The sequence below is a fragment of the Chiloscyllium plagiosum genome, chromosome 22 (genome assembly GCF_004010195.1).
Source record: "Chiloscyllium plagiosum isolate BGI_BamShark_2017 chromosome 22, ASM401019v2, whole genome shotgun sequence".
NCBI lineage: Eukaryota > Metazoa > Chordata > Chondrichthyes > Orectolobiformes > Hemiscylliidae > Chiloscyllium > Chiloscyllium plagiosum.
Genome location: NC_057731.1, coordinates 22482851 through 22507631, shown reverse-complemented (window position 1 = coordinate 22507631; position 24781 = coordinate 22482851). Strand labels below are relative to the sequence as shown.

General features: G+C 38.7%; 1 protein-coding gene across 5 annotated transcripts in view; it reads left to right on the top strand.

Moving 5' to 3' along the window:
• The window catches only part of LOC122561126 (transcription elongation regulator 1-like protein), a 741295-nt gene that overhangs the window by 450761 nt on the left and 265753 nt on the right, over positions 1–24781 (top strand). For all 5 annotated transcript variants that reach the window (XM_043712594.1, XM_043712591.1, XM_043712593.1 and 2 more), the window contains exons 7-8: positions 22550–22626; positions 23948–24036. In XM_043712594.1, the coding sequence (XP_043568529.1) occupies positions 22550–22626; positions 23948–24036 (166 nt within the window). The remainder of the gene's footprint in view (positions 1–22549; positions 22627–23947; positions 24037–24781) is intronic.

Sequence of the window (24781 nt, the reverse complement as noted above, 5' to 3'; positions counted from 1 at the left end):
TCAGACTTTCTTGCCCTTCCTATTTCGCCTTCAGGTATTGCAGACACAGTGTATATTAGAGCCAGCAGTTTCTATCCTTGAAACACGTTGCAGTAAACCAGCTTCAAATGTGATAGTTTTATATGCTACCCTCCACTGGATCTCCATCACTTTGCATGTTGATTTTAAAAGGTCTTGCCTTTTGTCACATAGTCTGCATTGCTTTACTCAGCAACTACATCTTTAAGAGTCCTACATCTAAAATTGTTCTCTTCATTCTTTTAATTCTTTACACTCTCCTTGCATCACTATCAATGGCAGAGCCAGTAGATGGCATATTCATACCCTATAGGATTCTCTCCCTAAGACATTTCACCTTGCTTTCTCTTTTCCACATTCAAAGGTCTACTTAACACCTCATATGACCATGTGTTGGGTAGTCTGCCCGTACCTCCTGTTAGCCTTTGTCAGTTGTAATTGCTTTGACATGTTTACCATGTTTAAGGTGCTGCATAAACCTTATTGCTATTGATTCCAATTGCATGTGCGAGACATAAGATTTTTATTGATAGGTAGAAGAACTACTCTTTCTTAAACTAATTGAGTGTGTTTCCTCATAATTAGTTATAGTAGTAATGCTGGCTTCTAAATGCAGAAATAAATGAATTTAACATTGAAGTATAACATGAACAAATTAAAAATTTTCACCAGCAGACAAAATCAATTATGTGACAAAGACATTGAATTATCTATTGATCCGTTCTGTTACAAGTCTGTTAATGAGTCTGTTAATGAGTCTTTTTAAATTCTTTAGTCAATTGATAATAATTCTTATATTTCACTTATTACTTATAGCTATCATTAGAGGTGACCTTTTCTCTTGCATTTTGACACATTAGAATAGAAAGGACCTAATGTCATAAACTCAACAGCTCAACAGAGGAAGCATTTTTCTAATAAGTACATTTTCTTTTGCTAAGTATTAAAAAGATAGGCATGACTGACAGATGAACATTAATGGTGATGATGTAAATTAATGGAAGTTAAAGACCATGAGACAGGAGTTAGTAAAGATTTACATGACAAATAAACACAATTTAAACATCATACAGAGAGTAATCTGATGCATCAACAAATGTCTCCCCTTAATGTTTGCTTACTGGGTACCTGCATTAACAAAGTAAGCACTATTAATATTTTGGAAAGAGTTTTGGTTGCCAATTGCCTTCAAGAAAATTAATTTTGCAGTTATAATTAGTTACATGCTAACAGCATCATTCACGTCCTCCTTGCTATCCATTGGTGGCATCTTGTGAAACAGGAAGCACATATATTGTTTCAGAGTTATATTCCCAATGCAAATATGGCACTGTGATCCATTGATGCATGTATAATTGCACCCATGACATACTGTATAAATACATATGTATTTGATTTTCTTGAAATGTAAGCTTGTATTTCAGAAGGTCCAACTCATTCATTTCTTTTCAGTGAGAAAGGCAAACTGTTTAACTACAGGTTATGTATCAGAAACATAGAGGGGACTCAACCAGTAAGAAACCAGAAAACAATGCCTTTGCACAAACAGGAATAATTTTATTCAATTTATCACAAATCCGATGTTATCATGGAATATTGTCTGAAGGAATGTCTGAGACCAAATGGAATGAGGGATCAGGAGGTGGATATGTTCATTCAGAGTCAATAGGGATAGGATGATTGTATAAATATGGGGATATAGGAATCATATAAAAGCTCTTATATAAAAGTGCAGACTTGAATTCTATTTAAGTACAATTATGTATTGGGATATAACACTGGCAGCAGAGAATGGTTGAACCAAAATATAAATGTGGGTATGATTACCCACCCAATATTTCCTAAAAAGGAATCTTATGACCAGTGGAACATGGATCTGGGGCACTTGTTGACCAAAGATGAAGCAAGATATGGCCTTGGCAGTTTCCTTACAGAAGCAATTGAAGCAGCAATGTTTTTTTTTTCAGAATTGAAGTTATTAACTTGAACATGGATGAACATTTGGACGGATTGTTTGCTTTCATGGGTAATAAATATCAAAAATATGACGTATGATTGATTATGAGGCAAATTTATAAAGACTGAAGATAGTATTATGCAATTCAGTAGGTTGTATGCAAAATGCAGAAATTTGATGGAAGTCCCCCTCTCAGGTATTTATGTTAGTGGATTCTGTCAATGGATCAGTATGGGCAGATTTCTAGTTTTGGTGAGAGTTAAATTTGCAGATAAACATACATTACTAGAACAAATGTCAGAAACACTAAAGAAATTCCAAGAAAAGCATTCCTTCATATCAGCATTCATATACAAAGGGCCAATGAGCAAGACAGCAAAAAATAGAGGTTACAATGTTAACAAATTGGTTAGACCAGCTCGATAAAGGTTGCAAGTGACATGAGAATTGGATTCTTGTAGCAGTATGGTAGTGTCCCTACCTCTGGAATAGAAGGTCTGAGTTCAAGACGCACCCTCTCTAGAGGAGTGTCATAAAATTTTGCAACAGGTTGATTAAAAATATCTGGAATAAGAACTGTGTATGTGACTAAAACGATGCCTATAGATTTTGGTACTTCTCAGTAAGGTCTGCCTTATTAAAATTGGGTTGCCTTCATTAGAGCCTGGCATGTTTTACTGACATTGACAACAGCTATCAGACATCTTTATGATGCATACAGGTGACATGTTATGGACTGGGAACAATGAATTTGAAACTATTATCATAAATGTGATGAAGGCAGAATTCAAATTTGGAAGTCAAGCTTCTGAGGTTTGTAAGTACATTGCGTTGGAAATCCAATAGAATGGATCTCAAGTGTCATTTCAGCTTCAGCAAAATGTTATGGAAAATGTGAGCCCCATTACTATTATTCAAAGTAATTAGATTTTTTTTTAGATTAGGTTACTTACAGTGTGGAAACAGGCCATTCGGCCCAACAAGTCCACACCGACCCGCCGAAGCGCAACCCACCCATACCCCTACATTTACCCCTTTAACCTAACACTACGGGCAATTTAGCATGGCCAATTCACCTGACCCGCACATCTTTGGACTGTGGGAGGAAACCGGAGCACCCGGAGGAAACCCACGCAGACACGGGGAGAACGTGCAAACTCCACACAGTCAGTCGCCTGAGTCGGGAATTGAACCCGGGTCTCTGGCGCTGTGAGGCAGCAGTGCTAACCACTGTGCCACCTGCCGCCCAAAAAGATGCTGTGGCTTCCAAAACTGAAATGGATGAGTTGAGAAATCTAATGGGGTAATTGAATTGGCTGGGTACCTAAACAAGGCCTGATGCCAGTTTAGAATTATTAGACTTGAGGACAAGTTTGGAAATCCTGTGGAAGAAGATATTGAGGAAAAAAATGGAACTTTGCATTTTAAAATTTCTGTCATTGGGAGATGCCGGAAACATGAAAATTGTTATTCTTACTGATGTTTCTTATTTCAGATCTCTGTTATGGGTACTCGAGTGCTGGAGGGCTTATAATGTTTCTTGTGGGAAATGAAATCAATTTTGCCTTTAGCTTGTGAAAGTAAAAAGACCAGAAGACTCATAAAGAGTACCTTAGCATTAGAAATTCTCATTCTTGATGAGGTGGTAGATGTGGCAATTTACTAGACATTGTTAGTCATATAGGATCTGGTCATCAACATACATAACTACAGATGATCAGATCATCCTGTAACAATAAACCTTGAGGTTGGGTATCTCACATGCTAAAGCATCTGAGTTGATCTTGCAGAACAATAACCTCAAATTTGTAGATCTTAATCTGGGTATCAGAGATTTCCATTTCTCAATATATTTCTGTGCTTGGACAAAATGAACAAGCTGAACTCTAAGGAATAAATCAATCTGCATGTTGCTGTTTAGGATAGCTTAATAAAAAATAAGATACTGAGTTGAACGAAAGGGTGAAATGTAGTCAATTGTTATATGTTTGATTATGTGTGTATGTTAACTTTGGTACTCACTTTGCTTGCTTGGTTAAGTCTGGATGTGAACTCAGAGAAAAACAAATAAACTGCACAAGTTCCTGGAAGCAAAAGTTATAAACATGGAGCAGATATTTTACAACACAGTAAATAAATTCTTGTTACACATGTAGAAACTATCATCTCTACATCGCTCTGATAATGAAAATATATAAATGAAAGCTTCTTAAATGCATATGTATTTGGTATCAGCCCAGTTGTCTGATGGTTTAATTTAAGCTTGCGGTCTTTATTCATGGTAGATGGATGCCTGTGGTGATTGTAGGTAATCAGCTGCATTATTTCAAGGTTTCATCATTGGGAAAGGTTTCTTCTAGTTATTATCCGTGGTGAACACATAAATGCATTTGATTAAATTTTTCGACAAATAACAAAAAAAAAATGATATCTCTTTCCAGTTATTGCATGCCCTATGCTTTCACATGGAAACAGGGCCTTTAGATAAGACAAAAAGGAGACAATGTCTATAATGTCAGGTCAAATAATCTTCATTGTTTATCATATCTACTGTTTTCTGCAGAATCAAAGGGAATTTGGTAGATAATGCTGAGTCAGTTTGTACAAAGAATTCATCAAAGAATTTAATTGCAGTACTCTTAAAAGTACAAATGTAGTTTGTGTCCATTCATGCATATTGAGGTAATTTTGATAGTTTTGTGTTAAACATAAACTGACAACTTGATAGATTGTTAATTACCACATTTGATAATAGGCAATATATTCAGATGTTTCTGTGTTGCTAATTAGCATGTTCTGTAAATGAGGTAAGGTAACTTTTCCAGAATTTCACAAAACATTGCTAAATAAGCAAACATGCAGGTGCAGCAAGCAATTAGGAAAGCAAATAGTATGTTGACCTTTCTTGCAAGAGGATTTGTAAATAGGAGTAAAGAGTTTAGAACCTTAGTGAGATTGCACCTGGAATAAATCTATATGCCATTTAGGTTTCCTTATCTAAGGAATGCACAAATATGAGTGGAAATGTGTGGCAGAAGTAAAACTTGTACATTTTCTGCAGAGGAAATGTGGAGAGGGTTCACTAGATTAATTCCTACATTAGAGTGGTGCTGGAAAAGCACAGCAGGTCAGGCAGCATCTGAGGAGCAGGAAAATTGACGTTTCGGGCAAAAGCCCTTCATTTGGAATTCCTGATGCGTCAATTTTCCTGCTCCTTGGATGCTGCCTGACCTGCTGTCCTTTTCCAGGTTCACTCTAATCTTGACTTGGATCTCCATTATCTGCGGTACCCACTTCCGCCTAATTCCTACCTTGAGGAGAGTGTCCTGTTTGGAGAGATTGCAAAAACTGGATCTATATTCTCAGCATAGAAAGAATTGTAATGAGATTACGAATGCTGAAAAGTAAAGTAAAATGACAGCTGGTTATGGAAACATCAATTACCTAAATCAAGTAAGACAGGAGCACCACAGATACTTGCAGCCAGATTTTATGGCCCTGCCTACTGGGCAAAACCTAAGCGAGGGGGGGCATATGAAATATTAGGAAATCATATTAGAAAATCATAGTTACACCACTTTGATGCCCACCCTGGAGCAGTGCCCAGTAATACAGTGTGTAAATCTGGGGAATTTATTGACCCGGCATGTGAAGGAGCCTATTCCTCACCCTGAGGTGCAACAAATGTATATCAAGACAAATAGTGAAATATCAGGCCACTTTAAGGAATACTCAGTCATAGTCATAGACATTCCTTCACATTGATGTCACTGTGAAAGTATTGCTCTTGAATGATGAGTTCTGCACAACTTTTCATAACGTTCACTCCTATGACAGACACCCCCACCTCCTCCTCCCCCCTCCCACCCGTCCCCACCACCACCCTCCCAAGGTTTCAGTGCCTCTGTTATTCAAATTTTGGGAAGGATCACAGTTTCAGAAACCTTACCCAAGACATGTTCATGTTTTATACAGTGAAAGACAGGAAAATATGGGAATAGTCCTTTGGATAGGCTTGAATTCAAACTTGAAGACCCTACCGAACTCATATTGACGTGGTTGATAATATAGACCATACTGAATGATAGTCTTCCTGACGTATTAGATTTAGAGGGATTAAAGCTTCTCTGCCTTATTTAAATAAATAATGGAAGCTAGTTGTCAAGGTGATATGCTGCCCATGCCATGACACTATTGGACTGAACAGGTCTTGAACATATGAATTAGAAGCAAGTGTTGGCCACTCAGAATCTTGAACCCAAATATCCCCGATAACCTTTCATTCCCTTGTTTAAAGAAACCTCTGCCTTTAAAATGTTCAAAGGCTCTGCTTCCACCCCATTTTACAAAAGAGCATTCCAAAAACTCCATGACCTTCTGTGACAAAAGATATCTCTACCTTAAATGAGCCATCTTTTATTTTGAAACAATGACACTTAGTTCCTGATTTCCCCCCTCCCCCAAGAAAAAAAAACCTTCAAATGGAAATGGAACGTATGTTTTTGACAGTAAATTGAAAGCAGGGCAGGAAGGGAGTTTCAGTTGGAATCCTGTGTTCATCAGGAATATCCCCATAAAGATACACATCTCCTCACCACCCCACCCGTTCCTTGGCACCTGCCTTCCAAAACCTGACCTACCCTTCCCCCTTCAATCCCACATTCACATTCCCGAAGGATTCCTCCCCACATGTCCAGAAGCCATCATTCTTCTCCCTGTTGCTGCTTGCAGAGCTGACAGAATCCATTACTGAACGGACACTGTCAAAACTCAAAATCAGGTTACAGTCCAACTGGTTTATTTGGAAGTATTAGCTTTTGGAGTTATGCTCCTTCATTAAGTTACGAGTGAGGCAGGATCATAAGTATTTATAACCAAAGATCATACTGTCATGCAACTGATATGATGTATTGAACACACCTAGATTGCTGTTAACTCTTTCATCGTTTAGAATGGCTTACAGGTTTCGATTCATTAACATGTAAATCCCAGAAATTCTTTCAATTCGTTTTCCCAAGATAACTTAAGGTTTTGTAAAAAAAAAGGTGGCATCTCAGCTCAGACAAAGCATTAAAGGTGAGAGGCTAGAGTCTGTCTGTATTCCAATCTTGAGTCAGGCTGGTTCTATTTCCAAAGTCAGAGTTGATCAAATGTCACTCGGATTGACTGTCTGCAGATTGTGCACTTTTTGAACAAAATAGAATGTACCACACTACCAAGCATGTACACAGTCACTCACATGCACATGCATACACTCTCACTCTCTCTCACATACCTACACATTCTCTCTCTCCTTCACATGCACACATGCACTTCTATGGGGTGAATTTGCATTTGCAGAATTATTTTTGCAGATCCATTCTATTTTGTTCAAAAAGCACACAATCTGCAGGCAGTAAAGGCAAGCAATCAATTCATGTGATATTTTATAAATCCCTACTTTGGAAATAGAACCAGTCTGACTCAAGGTCGGGATACTGTTCAACTCTAACCTCACACCTTTAATGCATTGTCTGAGCTGAGATGTCACCTTTTTTCATAAAACCTTAAGCTATTTTGAGAATGTGAATTGAAAGACGATCTGGGATTTACATATTAATGAACCGAAACCTGCAACCCATTCTAATAGATTAAAGACTTAACAGCAATCTAGGTTGTTCAATATATCGTATCAGTTGCATGACACTATAATCTTTTGCTATAAATTCTGTGTCTTATGATCCTGCCCCACAAGTGACCTGATGAAGGAGCAGTGCTCTGAAATCTAGTGCTTCCAAATATAACCTAGTGTTGTGTGATTTTTTTTAACTATGTCCACCCCAGTCCAACACCGGCATCTCCACATCATGACTATCAAAACTGTGAGAGCTGCCGCTGACCAGATGGGCTGACACCTCTCAAGGGTAGGACCACGTCATCCTGAAGTGGGAGAGTCCCGGGGGCAGGTGGTGTGCAAGCTTCTCCCCTGTGTGTCAGCTGCATCTAGTCACCCTCTTGCTGCCACCTGTAAAATCCTGCCCATGTTGTTGAGAAGAGCTTCTGTAACTCAGTTGCGTGTAATTTACACTGGAAGCCTGTAAAATGATAAAATAAAAAGATATTCAGTCACCAGGTTTTTGCATTGTCATCTAATAGGACTACAACTGTGTGATAGTTGCAGTGTTTTGAAAGAATTGAGAGAGCAGGTCATGTTTTCATTTTTATTGGGCTACAGTTTTGCAGTCTGCTGCTTTTGTTTGTTTGAAACGTGTTCATTCTGAAGCACATTATCACCTTCTGTGTAGCCAGCTTCAAGTGCCAGAGCATGCAACATTACAGCAAGCTTCACAGAATTTTCCATTCAAACAATCTTTGGAAAAGCCAATAATTATATGAGAGGTTTTTGCTCTCAATGTCTTTAAGGATCTCCAGTGCTTTTCTTTTAAGTATAAGTGATATATTTGGCGCTTCTGATAATACATTACCAATATGTTTAAAGACTGATATTGACAGTAAACTGTACAGAAAGTGCATGAGTCCCATAAATGCTGTGATAGGTCTGAATAGTTATCTCATATTAGTTGCAAGATTGCAAGAGGTTTAAATTATATGAAATTATTTCACTTTCATACAAAATTGCAACTGAGGTGTTCAAACCATAATCTAAACAAGATTATATTTATTATATATTTCTCAGGAGAAAGTGAGGTCTGCAGATGCTGGAGATCAGAGCTGGAAATGTGTTGCTGGAAAAGCGCAGCAGGTCAGGCAGCATCCAGGGAACAGGAGAATCGACGTTTCGGGCATAAGCCCTTCCTGAAGAAGGGCTTATGCCCGAAACGTCGATTCTCCTGTTCCCTGGATGCTGCCTGACCTGCTGCGCTTTTCCAGCAACACATTTCCAGCTATATATTTCTCATGCAGTTTCAGACTTGTACAAAAAAGATTTGGCGAACTAATCTAGTTCATCTGTAATCATTGAATGAAAATGATTCAGTAGAACAGCACTTTGACAGAACGCTTTTTGGACCACACCCGCTCTTAAGAATATGGAGCTTCTCTTATTCATTCAGGGGTGTGGCCTTCATTTGTTGGGGCCTTGGGCATCACTGACTGGGCTGCATTTATTGTGCATCCCTAGCTCCTCTTGAGAAGGTGCTAGTGAACTGTCTTCTTGAATGACTTCTGTCTGTCTGGTATAGGTACACCTAGAATGCTATTAGGGAGGGAGTTCCAGGATTTTTACTGAGTAACAGTAAAATACAATAATATATTTCCAAGTCAATGAGTGATATAAAGGGTAACTTGTAGGTGGTAGTGTTCCAACTTATCTGCTGCCGTTGTCCTTCTAGAAGGTAGTGTTTGTGCTTTTGGAAGGTGCTGTCTAAGGACTCTTAGTGAAGTTCTGCAGTGCATTTTTTCTAAATTCATGAGTGTCGTTGGCAGACCAGCCTTTATCGCCAGTCCCTAGTTGCTCTTGAGAAGGTGGGAGTGAGCTGCCTTCTTGAACCGCTGCAGTCCACCTGCTGTAGGTTGACCCAAAATGACCTTAGGAAGGGAATTCCAGGATTTTGTCCCAATGACAGTAAAAGAACAGGTATATATTTCCAAGTCAAGACGGATAGTGGCTTGAAAGAGAACTTTCAGGTGGTGGTGTTCCCATGTATCTGTTGCTGTTGTGAATGATTGTTTTGAATGGTTTGATTTATTATTGTCACATATACCGAGATACAGTGAAAAGTATTGTTTCGCATGCTAGCAAGACAAATGATACCTTACATAAGTACATCAGGGTACTAGAACAGAATTCAGAATATAGTGTTACAGCTACAGAGAAGGTGCAGATAAAGATAAACTTTAATATATAAAGGGTCCTTCATAAGTCTGATAACATTGGGGAAGAAATTCTTAAATCTGTCAGTACATGTTTTCAAACTTTTGTATCTTCTGCCCAATGGAAGAGGGTGCAAGAAAGTATAACCAGGGTGGGAGGGGAATTTGATTATATTGGCTGTTTTACCAAGGCAGTGGGAAGTATAGACAGAGTTAGTAGAAGGAAGGCAGGCTTCTGTAGTGGACTGGGCTGCATGCACAACTCTCAGATGTAAGTAGTCGTGGGTGTGGAAGGATGCTTGGTGAATTTCCTGAAGAAGGGCTTATGCCCGAAACGTCGATTCTCCTGCTCCTTTGATGCTGCCTGACCTGCTGCGCTTTTCCAGCAACACATTTTTCAGAATTTCTGCAGTGTATCTTGGCGGTGATATACACTGCTTCTACTGCGCCTCAGAGGTGGTCGGAGTGGATGCTGGTGAATGTGATGTCAGTCCAGCCGGTTGCTTTGTCCTGGATGGTGTCGAGCTTCTTGAGTATTGTTGGAGCTGCATGAAGGTGAGGATGGGGTCAGGTATGTTATTCCCTTCTGTTGGTTCCCACCTCACCTGTCACAGACCCAACCTAGCAGCTACATCCTTCAGAACCCAACCAGCTCAATCAGTAATGCTGCTGCTGAACCACCCTTGGTGGTGAAATCCCCCACCCAGAATACATTTTGTGCCTCGGTCACCCTTTAAGTGTTGTTCAACAAGGAGAAGTACTGATTCATCAGCCAAGGGAGGATGGTACATGGTTATCAGCGAGAGGTTTCCTTGCCCATGTTTAACCTGAAACAATGAGACCTTATGGGGTCTGGAGTCAATGTTGAGCATTCCTACAGCAGCACCTTCCTGACTGTACACCACTTTGCTGCCACTTCTGCTGGGTCTGTCCTGCCAGTCGAGAAGGCTATATCCAGAGATGGTGTTGGTGATGTCTGAAACATTGTCTGTAAGGTATGATTCCCATGAGTATGGGCCCCTCAAAGATCAGCAAGGTGGCCTTTGTGTGGAGCCACAGAAAATGAGAGAGATGCTAAACAAGTATTTTGCATCAGTATTTACTGTGGAAAAGGATGTGGAAGATGTAAAAAGTAACGAAATAGATGGTGACATCTTGCAAAATGTCCATATTACAGAGGAGGAAGTGCTGGATGTCTTGAAACGCATAAAGGTGGATATATACCCAGGACCTGACCAGGTGTACCCAAGAAGTCTGTGGGAAGTCAGAGAAGTGATTGCTGGGTCTCTTGCTGGGATATTTTTATCATTGTTAGTCACAGGTGAGGTGCCAGAAGACTGGAGCTTGGCTAATGTGGTGCCACTCTTTAAGAAGGGTAGTAAGGACAAGCCAGGGAACTTGTGGGCAAGTTGTTGGAGGGAATCCTGAGGGACAGGATGTACATGTATTTGGAAAGACAAGGACTGATTAGGGATAGTCAACATGGCTTTGTGCATGGGAAATCATGTCTCACAAACTTGATTGAAATTTTTGAAGAAGTAACAAAGAGGATTGATGAGGGCAGAGTGGTATTTGTGATCTATGTGGACTTCAGTAAGGCGTTCGACAAGGTTCCCCATGTCAGCAAGGTTAGGTCTCATGGAATAAAGGGAGAACTAGCCATTTGGATACAGAACTGGCTCAAAGATAGAAGACAGAGGGTGGTGGTGGAGGGTTGTTTTTCAGACTGGAGGCCTGTGACCAGTGGAGTGCCACAAGGATCGGTGCTGGGTCCTCTAATTTTTGTCATTTACATAAATTATTTTAATGCGAGCATAAGAGTTACAGTTAGTAAGTTTGCAGATGACACCAAAATTAGGGGTGTAGTGGACTTCGAAGAAGGTTATCTCAGATTACAACAGGATCTGGACCAGATGGGCCAATGGGCCAAGAATTGGCAGATGGAGTTTAATTTAGATAAATGCGAGGTGCTGCATTTTGGAAAAGCAAATCAGCCCTGGACATAATTTAATGGTAACCTCCTAGGGAGTGTAGCTGAACAAAGAGACCTTTTGAGTGCAGGTTCATAGCTCCTTGAAAGTGGAGTCGTACGTAGATAAGTGCAGAACTAGAGGGCATAGGCTTAGAGTGAGATGGGAAAGATATAAAAGAGACCTAAGGGGCAACTTTTTCATGCAGAGGGTGGTATGTGTGTGGAATGAGCTGCCAGAGGAAGTGGTGGAGGCTGGTACAATTACAACATTTCAGAGGCATTTGGATGGTTATATGAATATGAAGGGTTTGGAGGGATATGGGCCAAATGCTGGCAGGTGGGAGTAGATTGGGTTGGGATATCTGGTTGGTGAGGACGGGTTGGACCAAAGGGCCTCTTTCCATTCTGTACATCTCTATGACTCTGTGACTCTATGACTATGTATGGCTGTTGCTTGACTTGTCTCTGAGACAGCTTTCCCAATTGTGGCATAAGCCCTCAGATGTTGGTAAGGAGAATTTTGAAGGCTTGGCAGGGCTGAAGACAAGCACCTGATGCTGCGTACTTTTGAAGAGATCACAATGAATTATCTACTTGGCACTCCTCACCCATGATTGTTGAAAATGCTTCAGGCTTATCTTATACTTTGATGCCCTGGACTTGCCTATTGTTGAGGATGGAGATAGTTATAGATTCTTCTCCTCCAGTGAGTTATTTAATTGTCCATGACCATTCATGACTGGCTGTGGCAGGACTGCAGAGTTTAGATATGATCTGTTGTTTGTGGGATCGCTGTCAATCCCCTGCTGATTATGCTGCTGGCGTGCAAATATCCCTGTGTTGTAGTTACACTAAGTTGACATCCCATTTTTGGGTATGCCTGGTGCTGCTCCTAGTATGCTTGCCTGTACCCATTATTGAACTAAGGTTGGTCATCAGGCTTGATGGTAATAGCAGAGTGAGGGATAATGCCTAACCATGAGGTTACACTTCATGTCTGAGTACAATATTGTTGCTGCTGATGAACAAAAGTGGATGCCCTGTCTTGAGGTGCTAGATCTGCTGTAAGTCTGTTCCATTTAGCATGGTGATAGTGCCACACAACACAATGGAGGACATCCTCGGTGTAAAGACAGAACCTCGTCTGCACAAGGACTTTACATGGCCCAATAATATCATGGACAGATGCATATGTGACAGCCAGATTAATAAGGATGAAGTCAAAAGGTGATTTGGAAATCCTTGTGCACGTGTTTTACATGCGTTCAAGTTCAGTAAGTTATAATGAAGGCAAATGGTCTTTCTTTCAAAGGGAAAAGAATATAAAAATGGAGAAGTCTTGTTAAAATTATACAAGGCACTTGGCAGACCACATCTGGAATACTATGAACGGTTCTGGTCCCTTTACCTAGGGAAAGATATACTGACATTGCAGAAAGTGAGGACCGCAGATGCTGGAGATCAGAATCCAGAGTGTGGTGCTGGATGAGTGTGGCTCCTCGGCTGTGCTTTTCCAGCACCACACTCTCGATACTGACATCGGAGGTAATCCAGAGAAGATTCACCAAGTTTATTCCAGGCATATAAGGACTATCTTATGGGGACAGGCTGAGTAGGTTGGGCCTATACTCATTAGAGTATCGGAAAATGAGAGGCAACCTTATTGAAACATACAATATTCTTAGAGGACCTGCTAGGCTAGGTATGGAAAAGTTGTTTACCACATGTGTAGTCAAGGAAACCAGAGGGCGTATTCTCACAGGAGTTGCCCATTTAAGACAGCGGTGAACAGAAATTTCTTCCCTCAGAGAGTGGTGAATTTGTGGAAATCTTTACTTAGAGAGCTGTAGAGGCTGAGTCATTAAGTATATCCAAAGCTGAGATAGATTTTTAATCAGTCTCGGAGTCAAGGATTATGGTGAAAAGGCAGGAAAGAGAAATTGAGGATTATCAAATCAATCATGGTCACTTTGAATGATAAAGCAGACTCATTGGCCTGCTCCTGTGTCTGATAGTCGAAGCAAATATTGTTTCCCTTCTTGGTGGTTCCTCCACCACCTCTGCAGGCCCAGCCTGGCACTAATGTCCTTTAGGACTTGAATAGCTTGCTCAGCAGTGATAACCACATTTGGTAATGAACATTAAAATCCCCAACCTAGAGTACATTCTGTACAATGGCCATCCTCAGTGCTTCCTCCAAGTGGGGTTCAATATAGAGTTGTGCTGATTTGTCAATCCAGGGAGTGCCAGTACATGGTAATCAGCAGGAGATTTCCTTGCCCATGTTTGACCTAATGCCACAGACATCATGAACTCCTGGAGAATTTCCTCCTAGCCTATACTAATGTGCCACTACCCCTGCTGGATCCGTCCTGCTGCTGGGAGAGAGACGTTTCTAGGAACGTTGTCCCTCAGGTATGATTATGTTAAACTGGAGTTGGACTAGTCTGTAAGCCAGCACTCCTAATTTTGGTATTAGCACCAGATGTTAGTAAGGAGGACTTTTCAGGTTTAGCAAGGCTGAGTTTATATTATTGTTTCTGGTGTCTACTTCCATTCAGTTTTATTCTTTTAAACAAAAAGTTTCACAGTTTGATACAATTGAGTCACTTGTTCGACCATTTTAGAGGGCATTTAAGTGTCAAACACATTGCTGTGGATCTGGAGTCACATGTAGGCCAGACTAGGTAAGGACAGGGAATTTCTTTCCCAAAAAGATATTTGTGAAACAGATGGATTTTTAACAATAATTAACAATGATTTCATGGTCATTATTAGACTTGTAATTCCAGAATTTGTTTTTGAATTCAAATTCGACAATTTGCCTCCTGTTTTGTCCCTGGGTATCCACTATTGGAATTAGAATTGAATTTTTAAATTACATTTGTGTTGTCTTTTCCATTCCATATAAACCCAGAGAACAAAACTAATCAAAAATTGGAACAAAATTGATGTTTACAGTTTTGTTTATCCATCTAATCCCAAAACTATCTCACTGTCCATTATTCGTATATGAAGGCAGTCAGTTAGCTTAGGAGATTGGATGGCTTGTTTATGATGCAGAGTGGTGCCTGCAGTGTGGGCAGATTTCTCACACCAGCTGAGGTTACTGTGAATGACTCACTCCCTTCACCTCTCACCTTGCCTGAGGCATGGTGGCCCTTAGGTTAATACATCACTAGTCATCGCTCCCTAATGACAAAGCAGCCCTATGGTTTGATAGCACTTTGAGGACTTTGTTTTACCATTTGTTCCAGTTAAAATGAAACTCAATTATGCATGGTGGATTTGGGATCAAATTACCTTGATCAAAAGAATTGCTGTAACTCAGCATACAGGAAATAAAATAAACGTTCAGCACAAATGCTTTTGCAAATCTAGAAAAATTGCGTAACACCAATTTGAGGCCCTCTCTGCCATACTCATTTACCCTGGTGCTGAGTAAATAGGTAAAAATCAAGACTTAATAAGATTGCTGCAGGCCACCACCAAAAGATAGATCTGTTGAAAATATCTACATGTGTATGAGTAGCACTCCAGAGTGATCTGAGATCCCAACAAGTTGGTGATGTGGGCTTACCTCCCACAAGGTATTTTACCTGATGTGGCCATGTTTCTGTTCATATCCCTTATAAGAAACTGGGTATAGAAATTGTCATATTGAAGAATCCAACAGACATTTATTAAAACTAATAATTATATCCAGACATTATATTTCTCAATACATAAATGTCTGAGCTAATGTAAAACTATTACATTTCAACAGAACAGTGTGATTCCAGCAAATTGTCATTTTAAAAGTGATCCAAAGTCAGAGTCTGAGACCTTTATATCCTCAGATTACAGGCTGTGATACAGTGATGATATAATGTCTCGTCACGGTGTACAGTGAGACATCACACAACAGCTAGTATTTCTCATCCCATTGATCTTATACACCCTCAATCCCGATCCACCCAATTGCTATCACACACCCTTAATTACTGTGACCACCTCCTATGGGCTCAGTTAATTAGCCTCTTCCTATTCTCTCCCTTTTTCTTGCCAGAGCTTACCTGAAAGCTGCTATTGACGATGCTACAAGGCAAATTTTTCTTTTGGGCTGAATTTTCCCAGCCTCTGAATGAGTGACCATTGACAAGTAAGTGAGGAAAACACAGTGAGAGTGAAAAAATGAGATTTGAGAAAACACAGATCCAGTTATCCACTTTAGCTTTAATGGTGGGATGAGAAACTCACTGGTGAGTGGTGAGAGGCTTTTTTTTCATGCATTAAGATTTCATTATTACTTAATCTTGCCTCATTGATATGCAGGTTGCTATATTCCCAGGTACCTGGTAGAAACTAGACAGCATCAGTTTCCAAAGTGATTGCCAAGCAGTAGCTGGTTCGGCCAGGCCAGGCCTCTTGACTGTGTATCTAATGCGTTCCCCAACATCCCAGAGCACATACCATGGTAGCAGCCACCTGCATCCCTGCCCACAGAGGCTGGATGCAGCAAAGTATCAGTCTCACCACATCAATATTGCACATCTTGGGCTAATTTATAATACACTTCCACACTTCACTAATGCACTTTTAATTTCAATGATACCTTATATTGCTACTGCCAAGGTACATTATGCCCAGGGATTCATCAGAATGGGGCATATCTCAGGAACCTTAACTTGCTTTGTTTGCGCTCACTCACTTAGCATTTACTTCGATGCTAACAGCATCTTTGTCTTGTTTTGCCTTGCATTTTAGTGTAGATAGAAAGCCAGGCAGTTGCCATGTTTCCCAGTAAAGGGCAATCAATGAACTGGGCATGTTGGTGGATGGCAGTGTCTACATCAATATCACACTTTCAACTGGTGGCAACAATCTATGTGGCAGACACACTATGTGTGCTTCAACCAAATAACCATGTCTGAAAGTGTAGGAAGAGCTGTCCTGGTAAGGGGACTGTGGCCAGTTCGGGGGCTGGTCCACCCTCAACGCTGAAAGGAAGTGAGGTGTCCTGAATGAGTGAGTGAGGAAGAGGTTCAGTCGGCAGCAATGATTAATAATTTAGGGGAGATGATTTGAGTAACAGTCATAGAGTCATAGAGATGTACAGCACGGAAACCGACCCTTCGGTCCAACCTGTCCACGCCGACCAGATATCCCAACTCTATTTATCCTATTCATGCCCCTCATAATTTTGTAAACCTCTATAAAGTCACCCCTCAGCCTCCGACGCTCCAGGGAAAACAGTCCCAGTCTGTTCAGCCTCTCCCTATAGCTCAAATCTTCCAACCCTGGCAACATCCTTGTAAATCGTTTCTGAACCCTTTCAAGTTTCACAACATCTTCCCGATAGGAAGGAGACCAGAATTGCACACAATATTCCAACAGTGGCCTAACCAATGTCCTGTACAGCCGCAACATGACCTCCCAACTCCTGTACTCAATACTCTGACCAATAAAGCCTGTGACCAGTGGAGTGCCACAAGGACTGGTGTTGGATCCTCTACTTTTTGTCATTTACATAAATGGTTTGGATGCGAGCATAAGAGTCATTGGGGGAAAAATGCTGCATGCAATGTTGAGAGTGATAGATGGTGAGCTTTGGTGGAAGGTGGGCACAATGACAGGGATAGAGTGATTGAGAGGTAGCAACAGAGCACATTAAACTATTTCAGTCCAATCTGGCAGCATCTGAAATGGTGTCCAGATGGGGATTAAATATGTGCCCACGGCAAGAAGGTTGTAAAATCCTAACAGCAATGAGCTCCTCCACCACTGTTTAGTGTCATATTGCAAGAGAGCAGCACCCTGGATAGAGGGTTCAGACTCAATGAGACGACTAATGGAAAATTGACAATTCGTCAAATTTTGGGAAAATTCAGCCCATTGTTTTGTTTTATGATGAGTGTCAAAGGTGAGTTACAAGTGGAAATTCATCTTTAGCTTTTCCTTCAGAAGGTCACCTGTCGTGTTGCATGTGACTCAGTTTCTTAGACAGATCACCTCTTTTCGTGGGGAGTTTAACACTTCCCTAAACAACAGACTTTGCTGTAATCACTCGCTGTAAAACTTGCTATTTCTGAATGTGCAGCTCTTCTCCAGTGCTGCATTGAAGTGTCAGCCAAGTGAAAGAAGTTCATAGTCTAGAATCAGACTTGTGTCCACAGTATGACTCAATGTCAAAGAATGAGAATCACATTTTGCTTCAAATCACAAAGGAGTACAAGAAATGTTTCCTTTGTATTCCTTTTGTAAATTCTATTGTCAGAAATTAATTGCAGTCAGCTTTGCCTTACTTTATGTTTCAGAATACAAGCTATCGGTAATTCTTAAGCAACAAACTGATTACTTATGAATAGAAACTTGTTAAAATCATTCAGTACAAATAAATAAGAGAAAGAAGGGAATGACTGCCTCAGATGATTAGTGATGTGAAACTGTGTACAAAATTGGCATTTACTTCAAGAAGAATATCCACCAAAAAACTGCATAGGAAAAGTAATCTTCATTAATCCTTATCAGACCTTTTGAAGCAAAATGCATTGGGTTATAAAGATGTATTGCACACATGTTAAATGAGCTGTGTGGTTATCTGCTTATTGCAGTGAAGGATAAAGTTTAACTATTAAAAGCAAATATTTGTCATAAATCCCGTTTTTTATGCACTGTAAATAGCAGGTCTTGAACCTCTGGGACACAATTCTTGAACACCTTCCAAGAATTACTACTGTTGTACTTTCATCATTATTAATTGTGTTATCTCCGCAGAACATAACTATGCACACAAATTAGAGATTCTGCACATCCTGTTCTGAATATTAGCATTTTTGTAATTTATTGTTTGCTTTTCACTGAATTGGAGTATAAATTGCAGTAAAATTCAATAAAGAAATTACATTTGAGGTACCTATTGACCTCACTCACTAGTTTTGGCTTAATTCTAGTTTAATTACATTAACAGCATAGAAAACGTATAAATAGAAGCAGGAGCAGGGCATCTGTCCCACTGAGCATATTCCATCATTCAATATGATCTTGGATGATCATCTAGCTCAATGCCCTCTTGTTACCTTTAGTCTTTAAAAATCTTTCTTAAATATATTCAGTGGTTTGGAATTGATATCCTATTTCATAGCACATTCCACAGATTCACCATTCTCTGAGTGAAGAACTTTTTTGGCATCTCAGTCTGAAATGGACTACCTCATATCCTGAGACAATTCTAACAAATCCCTTCCCTCAGGCCAAGTAAGGGAAAACATCATCACTGCATTTAGTATCTCCAGCCCACAGAACTTTGTTCAAAGAGATACTTTCTCACGCTTCTACATTCCAGTCCACAAAGGCCGAGTCAACCAAATCTCTCTCCATATGACAGACCTGTTTCCCAGGGATCAGCCTGGTGATGTTCACTGCATTCTCTCTTTATTGGCAAGTATCTCTTCTGTTAAGAGACCAAATTGCACACAGTTCTCCAGGTAAGCTCTCAATAAGGCCTTGTAAAGCTTCAGTAAGAAATCCCTTGCACATGAACACAACCCTTCTTGCAAAATGAAGCTTTCCTGTCTCTTTTCTGCACCTGCATGCTTGCTTTCAATGATTAATATACAATGACATCCAGGTCCCTTTACACATTAACCTCTCCAAATCTATCACCACTGACATAATGTGGAGCCATTCTGTTTTTCCTACTGATGTGAACAACTTCACATGTATCCAGGTTATCTGCCAGGGATTAGCCTACTCACTCAACTTGTCGAAATCTACAAATATTTGCACTGTTATTTAATTTGATTCATTTCATTTGGAGGACCGAGTGGTCAATTCCTGGTCCTAGTATTTGTTTCTGCTTTTTAACTACTTTGTTGTGAGTATGTCATGTATTTGGATATAATACATTTAGATTTTTTTTAACCTTTTTTTGTACTTTAGCCATATTTTCTGCCAACCTTTGTTTCCTTTGCATTCTACTTTTGCTTTTTAGTTTTCTATCTTTCTTGTCCATCTTTGTTTCCCTCAAATTGTCTCACCTTTGAGGCTTCCTAACAAAGAAGGCATAAATGAGGACTGATCCAAAATTAAAATGAGGTTATAGTTACAGCAGGTGAGTGGCAGTCCCATCATCACCCTGGGACTATGAGTTAAAAACAAAATCCAGCACTCGTCCTTGGAACGAGTTCGTGGAGTTCAGTAGGACCGTCAGGAAGAAGTTCCTTCATTAATATAACCTTCATGTGTTTGATATTCTCAATTCAAATTCCAAAATGTATAGTTGTTAATTTTCATGGTCAATAATTTTGGGTAAACTTGTGCCCTAGCCACACAGCAGCAAAATGACACATCATTATCCAATCCAAATAACAACTATAGCTGGAAATCAAGTCTAATTCAGTTCTCTGTTCATACAGCATTGTGACCATGTACTGAATGGCTGATAACATAAAATATATATTGCGATCATCAAAATAATTTTAAATATGTAGTTACTGAATAATATTGAATAGAAAAGAACAGACTAAGAATAATTATGTATTTGCATTACTTTTGGAAAAAGTTTGAATAATATAAATTCATCAATAAAAATATTAGAATAAGGTGTATGGCAGATGTAGAATATCTTTCTAAAACAATTAGGATTTCTAATTTATGCCTTTACTTTTTATAAACAGAATTAATGTTAACCTTGAAAAATTAGCAAGAAGAGGAGCTAAATTATTGTCATTTGGTTTTGAATTATAGTGCTGTTCATTTTGTTTACTTGCATTTTGATTGTTTGATGACTATAATACATGCTTTCTGATTATCTTGACTGCACGCAAAGGTTGTGTCAACAATAAAAATCAAAACTAAATCGCTCCCTGGCAGTCTATTGTTAGTGTCAGGAAACATGACATGTTGCAATTGTTGCCAATTTTCTTCTTTCTTTTATGTGATTACAATTCTATCACAAAGAGAGTTATTTTTTTCCATAAAGTTAAAATCATTGTTATTGTTTTTGATATGACAGGTGAACATTACGGAATAAACTACTATTTGTGGGCTTTTTTTAGGTGATCCCTATATAGAAATGGATATCTTTCAATGTTTGAACCAAAAGTCAGCATGATGCTGAAGTTGGACTGGCGTGGGCAAGATCAGAAGTCACACAACACTCGGTTATAGTCCAACAGGTTTATTGTAATCACAAGCTTTTGGACCACCGCTCTTTCGTCAGGTGAAATGAAGACACACAGGCACAGGATTTATAATCAGAGAGATAAAAAAAAAGAATTGCACGACCATTTGTATGATCTTTTGATCTCTCTGATTATAAATCCTGTGCCTGTGTGTCTTCTCCTCATTTCACCTGACGAAGGAGCAGCGCTCTGAAAGCTTGTGAATTTAAATAAACCTGTTGGACTATAGCCTGGTATCGTGTGACCTCTGGAAAAAGTCAGCCCCAATTGTACATTCCACATCATGTATTACATAAAACTGATGATAAATCTCACAAAATATTTAAAAGGATTTTCAAGCAAATCTCTTACTCTTTATTAAGATGGCACAGTTTATTTTTGAAAATAGCACTGAAAATGCATTTCCTCACTCCTCATATAAGCAATATCTTATTCAACAATCTTTTATCTTTGTTGAATAAACTTAGATGAGTGTCGACTTAAATTTTACATTGAAATATTGTATATAAATTTAGATAATCCCAAATTGGAAGATATTGTGAATACCACTAAATTCTAAAATACAAATATTCCTACGTCATGTGAAATTACAGTTCACTATTCCTTGATAATATATCATTCTGATTGAATTGTGTGTCTGAACTTACACTATGGTGCAAATGTACAAACTTTCAGGGTGGTACAACTGAAATTCCAGTCTCTACAAATTTATTGAAGGTGTTTATCTATTAAAAATATTTAGCAGTGGACTTCCTATTAGGTATAAAACACTGCAGGGTAGGCATTGAATTTACGTTTTTGTGTGACCTATTTAATACATCCATTATCACAATTTCTCTGGGAACAGTTCAGAGGAAGGGTCACTGGACCCAAAAATGTTAACTCTGATTTCTCTCCACAGATGCTGCCAGACCTGCTGAGCTTTTCCAGCAATTACTGTTTTTGTTTCTGATTTACAGCATCTGCAGTTCATTTGGATGTGATTTTATATTTGGTTTGTGCTGAGCAATATATAATTGTAACCTGCGTATAAACAAGACCTGGATTGAGATTAACCAAAATAATTTCTGTAGGAATATTCTACTAACGATATCAAGCAAATTTTAATTCTGACAACCTGGCTATATTCATAAATATATGTCCCATGTGCTATCCATTCCTCAGGTCATGGATCCACAATTTAGAAATGCACACTTGAGTTACCTGTTGCTGCTTTTATATACTTTGCATGTGAAAGTTTTTTTTTGTTTCAGAATAATATTTTAAACTATTTTAAAAATCACAGAAGCATGATTTTATACCATCAATGTTTCAGTAATTAAGTAAGATTTTCAACAGCACATCTTTGGATCTAACAGGAGCATTCAAATTAAAACATAATCAAAGATCATGGTACATTTTTAAAAGACAAATAGCTGATTTGAGCAAGAGTGAAAAACTCTATAAATAATAGAAACAATGTAAATTATATCAAAGTCTTACTAAAATATGGCTTAAATAAATATAAAACCTAGGCTTTATAAAAAGTTGTTATTTGATGCATATTAACTATAAACTGTAAAGAACTTGTGTTGACAGTTACAGATTTTGGCTTTAAAATACAAAACTATTTATTTCTGTGAATAGGCAAAGAAAAAGAGCCTTGTGAACAATCCTGTACCAGATCAAAAGGGAAGACTCAATCATATGAGAATGGAGATGAGGTTTGTTTTCAATTATATTTTTGATTCATACATAATATTAAATGGAAATGACATCAAATATTTTAAACAGGTTAAACTGTTGAATTTTGTTGATTATGGAAAGAAAGGTTTGTATTTATATAGCACCTGTCATGATTTCCAAACATTGACAGTGCCTTATGGTCTACAAAGCACTGCTGAACTGTAAACAATGTTTTAATATAAGTAAGATAGCAGCCAATTTGGAAATTGCAATACTCTACAAATGGTGCACTGTCAGTCCTGTGCTCAGTATTGCTGCAAAGATTCATCTGCTGTAATGTTATAATTTTTTTTGCACTTGTTGTGGAAATATCATGGGTCGCTCCTTCAATTATATTCCAAGAATAGGAGTGATGAAAATATCACCAGAATGAAGATGCTACAGCTGAACTCCAAGAAGATACTAAATGGGACTCACTAAATTAATCTGGAGAAAAATTTGCTTTCAACTACAGCTTACAGTAATTTTCATGAGATGGTGTTCTGCATGAAGCATTCATGTTAGATTAGTGCCAGTGCAGAGGAGATTGGGACAGTAGGGAAGGCATTGAAATGTAGACACTAGCAGAGGATAACTGCACTTTGTTCCCATTGTAGTAGATGTTACCCACTGCTAAATCTCTTTACATTTTATTTCTTCTGTCTTGAACTCTTGTATTCCATGTTTTTAATAAGTGTTTGCTTTATTGTACATCTTACAGTGTGAGAAGCCCAGCACTTAACTGATTCATGTGCATAGGAAATGCATTTTTACACTGGGATTCAAGTGAAGAGTTGGTGTTGGTCCTGAATTCAGTCTTGATCAGTTTCATTTAATATTTATCTGGCTAATAATACTGAAATTTCTATCTCTCGTGAATTAAAATTGTGACTTTAAAATGACAATGTAAAAACATTTAAATGAATTACTCAGTGGCATTCAGCCAGGTATTTAGATAGAAGATAACAATATGTTGTCTTTAAAAGATAGCACAATACTGCATGCAGATTGCTCCAGATTTATCTGTTGGTGGCAAATCAGAATATGTAAATGAAATTAAAATGTTGACATTACATCAGTCTTTCTTAAATTAAAGGTTTCACTCAAACACAAGTCCTGTTCTTCCCCTATCAAAGATCATTGTTTTCTCCCAATTTACAAACCTATTGCAAGTAACAAATTATTATTTTAGTTCATTCCATCCTTGAACCAACTTCACAACACAATTATGATAAAAAATGTTATAAAATGTAAGTTGTTATTGTTGTAAGAGTTTTGGGAAAAAAAAACTCAGTTGTAGTTCTGTTTTTCAAAATTTAGACCACATCAAAGAAAGCAGTTGGTGAGGAAGGAAAAATACGTCATCAGACCAAGCCTGTGGCATCGACTCCTGTACCAGGTTCCCCTTGGTAAGTTCATTTGTAACCACATTTTGACATTAAGTAATACCAGATACTAATTCCTTTGAAATAATGAAATGAATTCTAATCTTAACCACATTGATATCAAAGTTGCCAATTTGGTTCTTTCGTAGCATATTTTTGAGTTTGTTCCTGATGTGCCTAAATTTCTAAACTTCATTGCTCAAGAGTTGGCATATATTTACATAATATTTGAGACTAATATTTATTAATATCTTTAATTCAGTGGTGTTGATTTGAGGTAATTTAACTTTGGCCACAAGGAGGTTTGGAGTGAAAGAAAAGACGTGTTTTTGCATTCATTTTTTATTAAATTTTGGCAAAAATGGGCAACATGTTAACTTTGGAGAGTTTTGTGGAGGATTTCTCTCTGCGATCCCTAGCAAGTTTTCTCATGCAATTTTATCCTAGTCACATCATTTTTAAATACGAACCCTAATGCACCATGTCTCTTTGGCAAGCCAACCGTAAAAGTATTCACCACTGCAGGGATCATCCTAGATTTCCAGTTCTGGTGCCATATTTAAAAACCAGCCATACACCAAGTGAAGCTCGGTATCACATAGGCCCTCAGTGGATCCTTGGAAGCAGCCAGATTTGTAAACATTTCGTTCGGCTGTTACCTTGACGACCACCAGTATGGGATGGTAACCCACCCCTTCGGGTCACTAGTCACATTCCAGCAAATGACATAATTCTGTGATGATGTGCCAGGACATCCACAGTCTGCAGC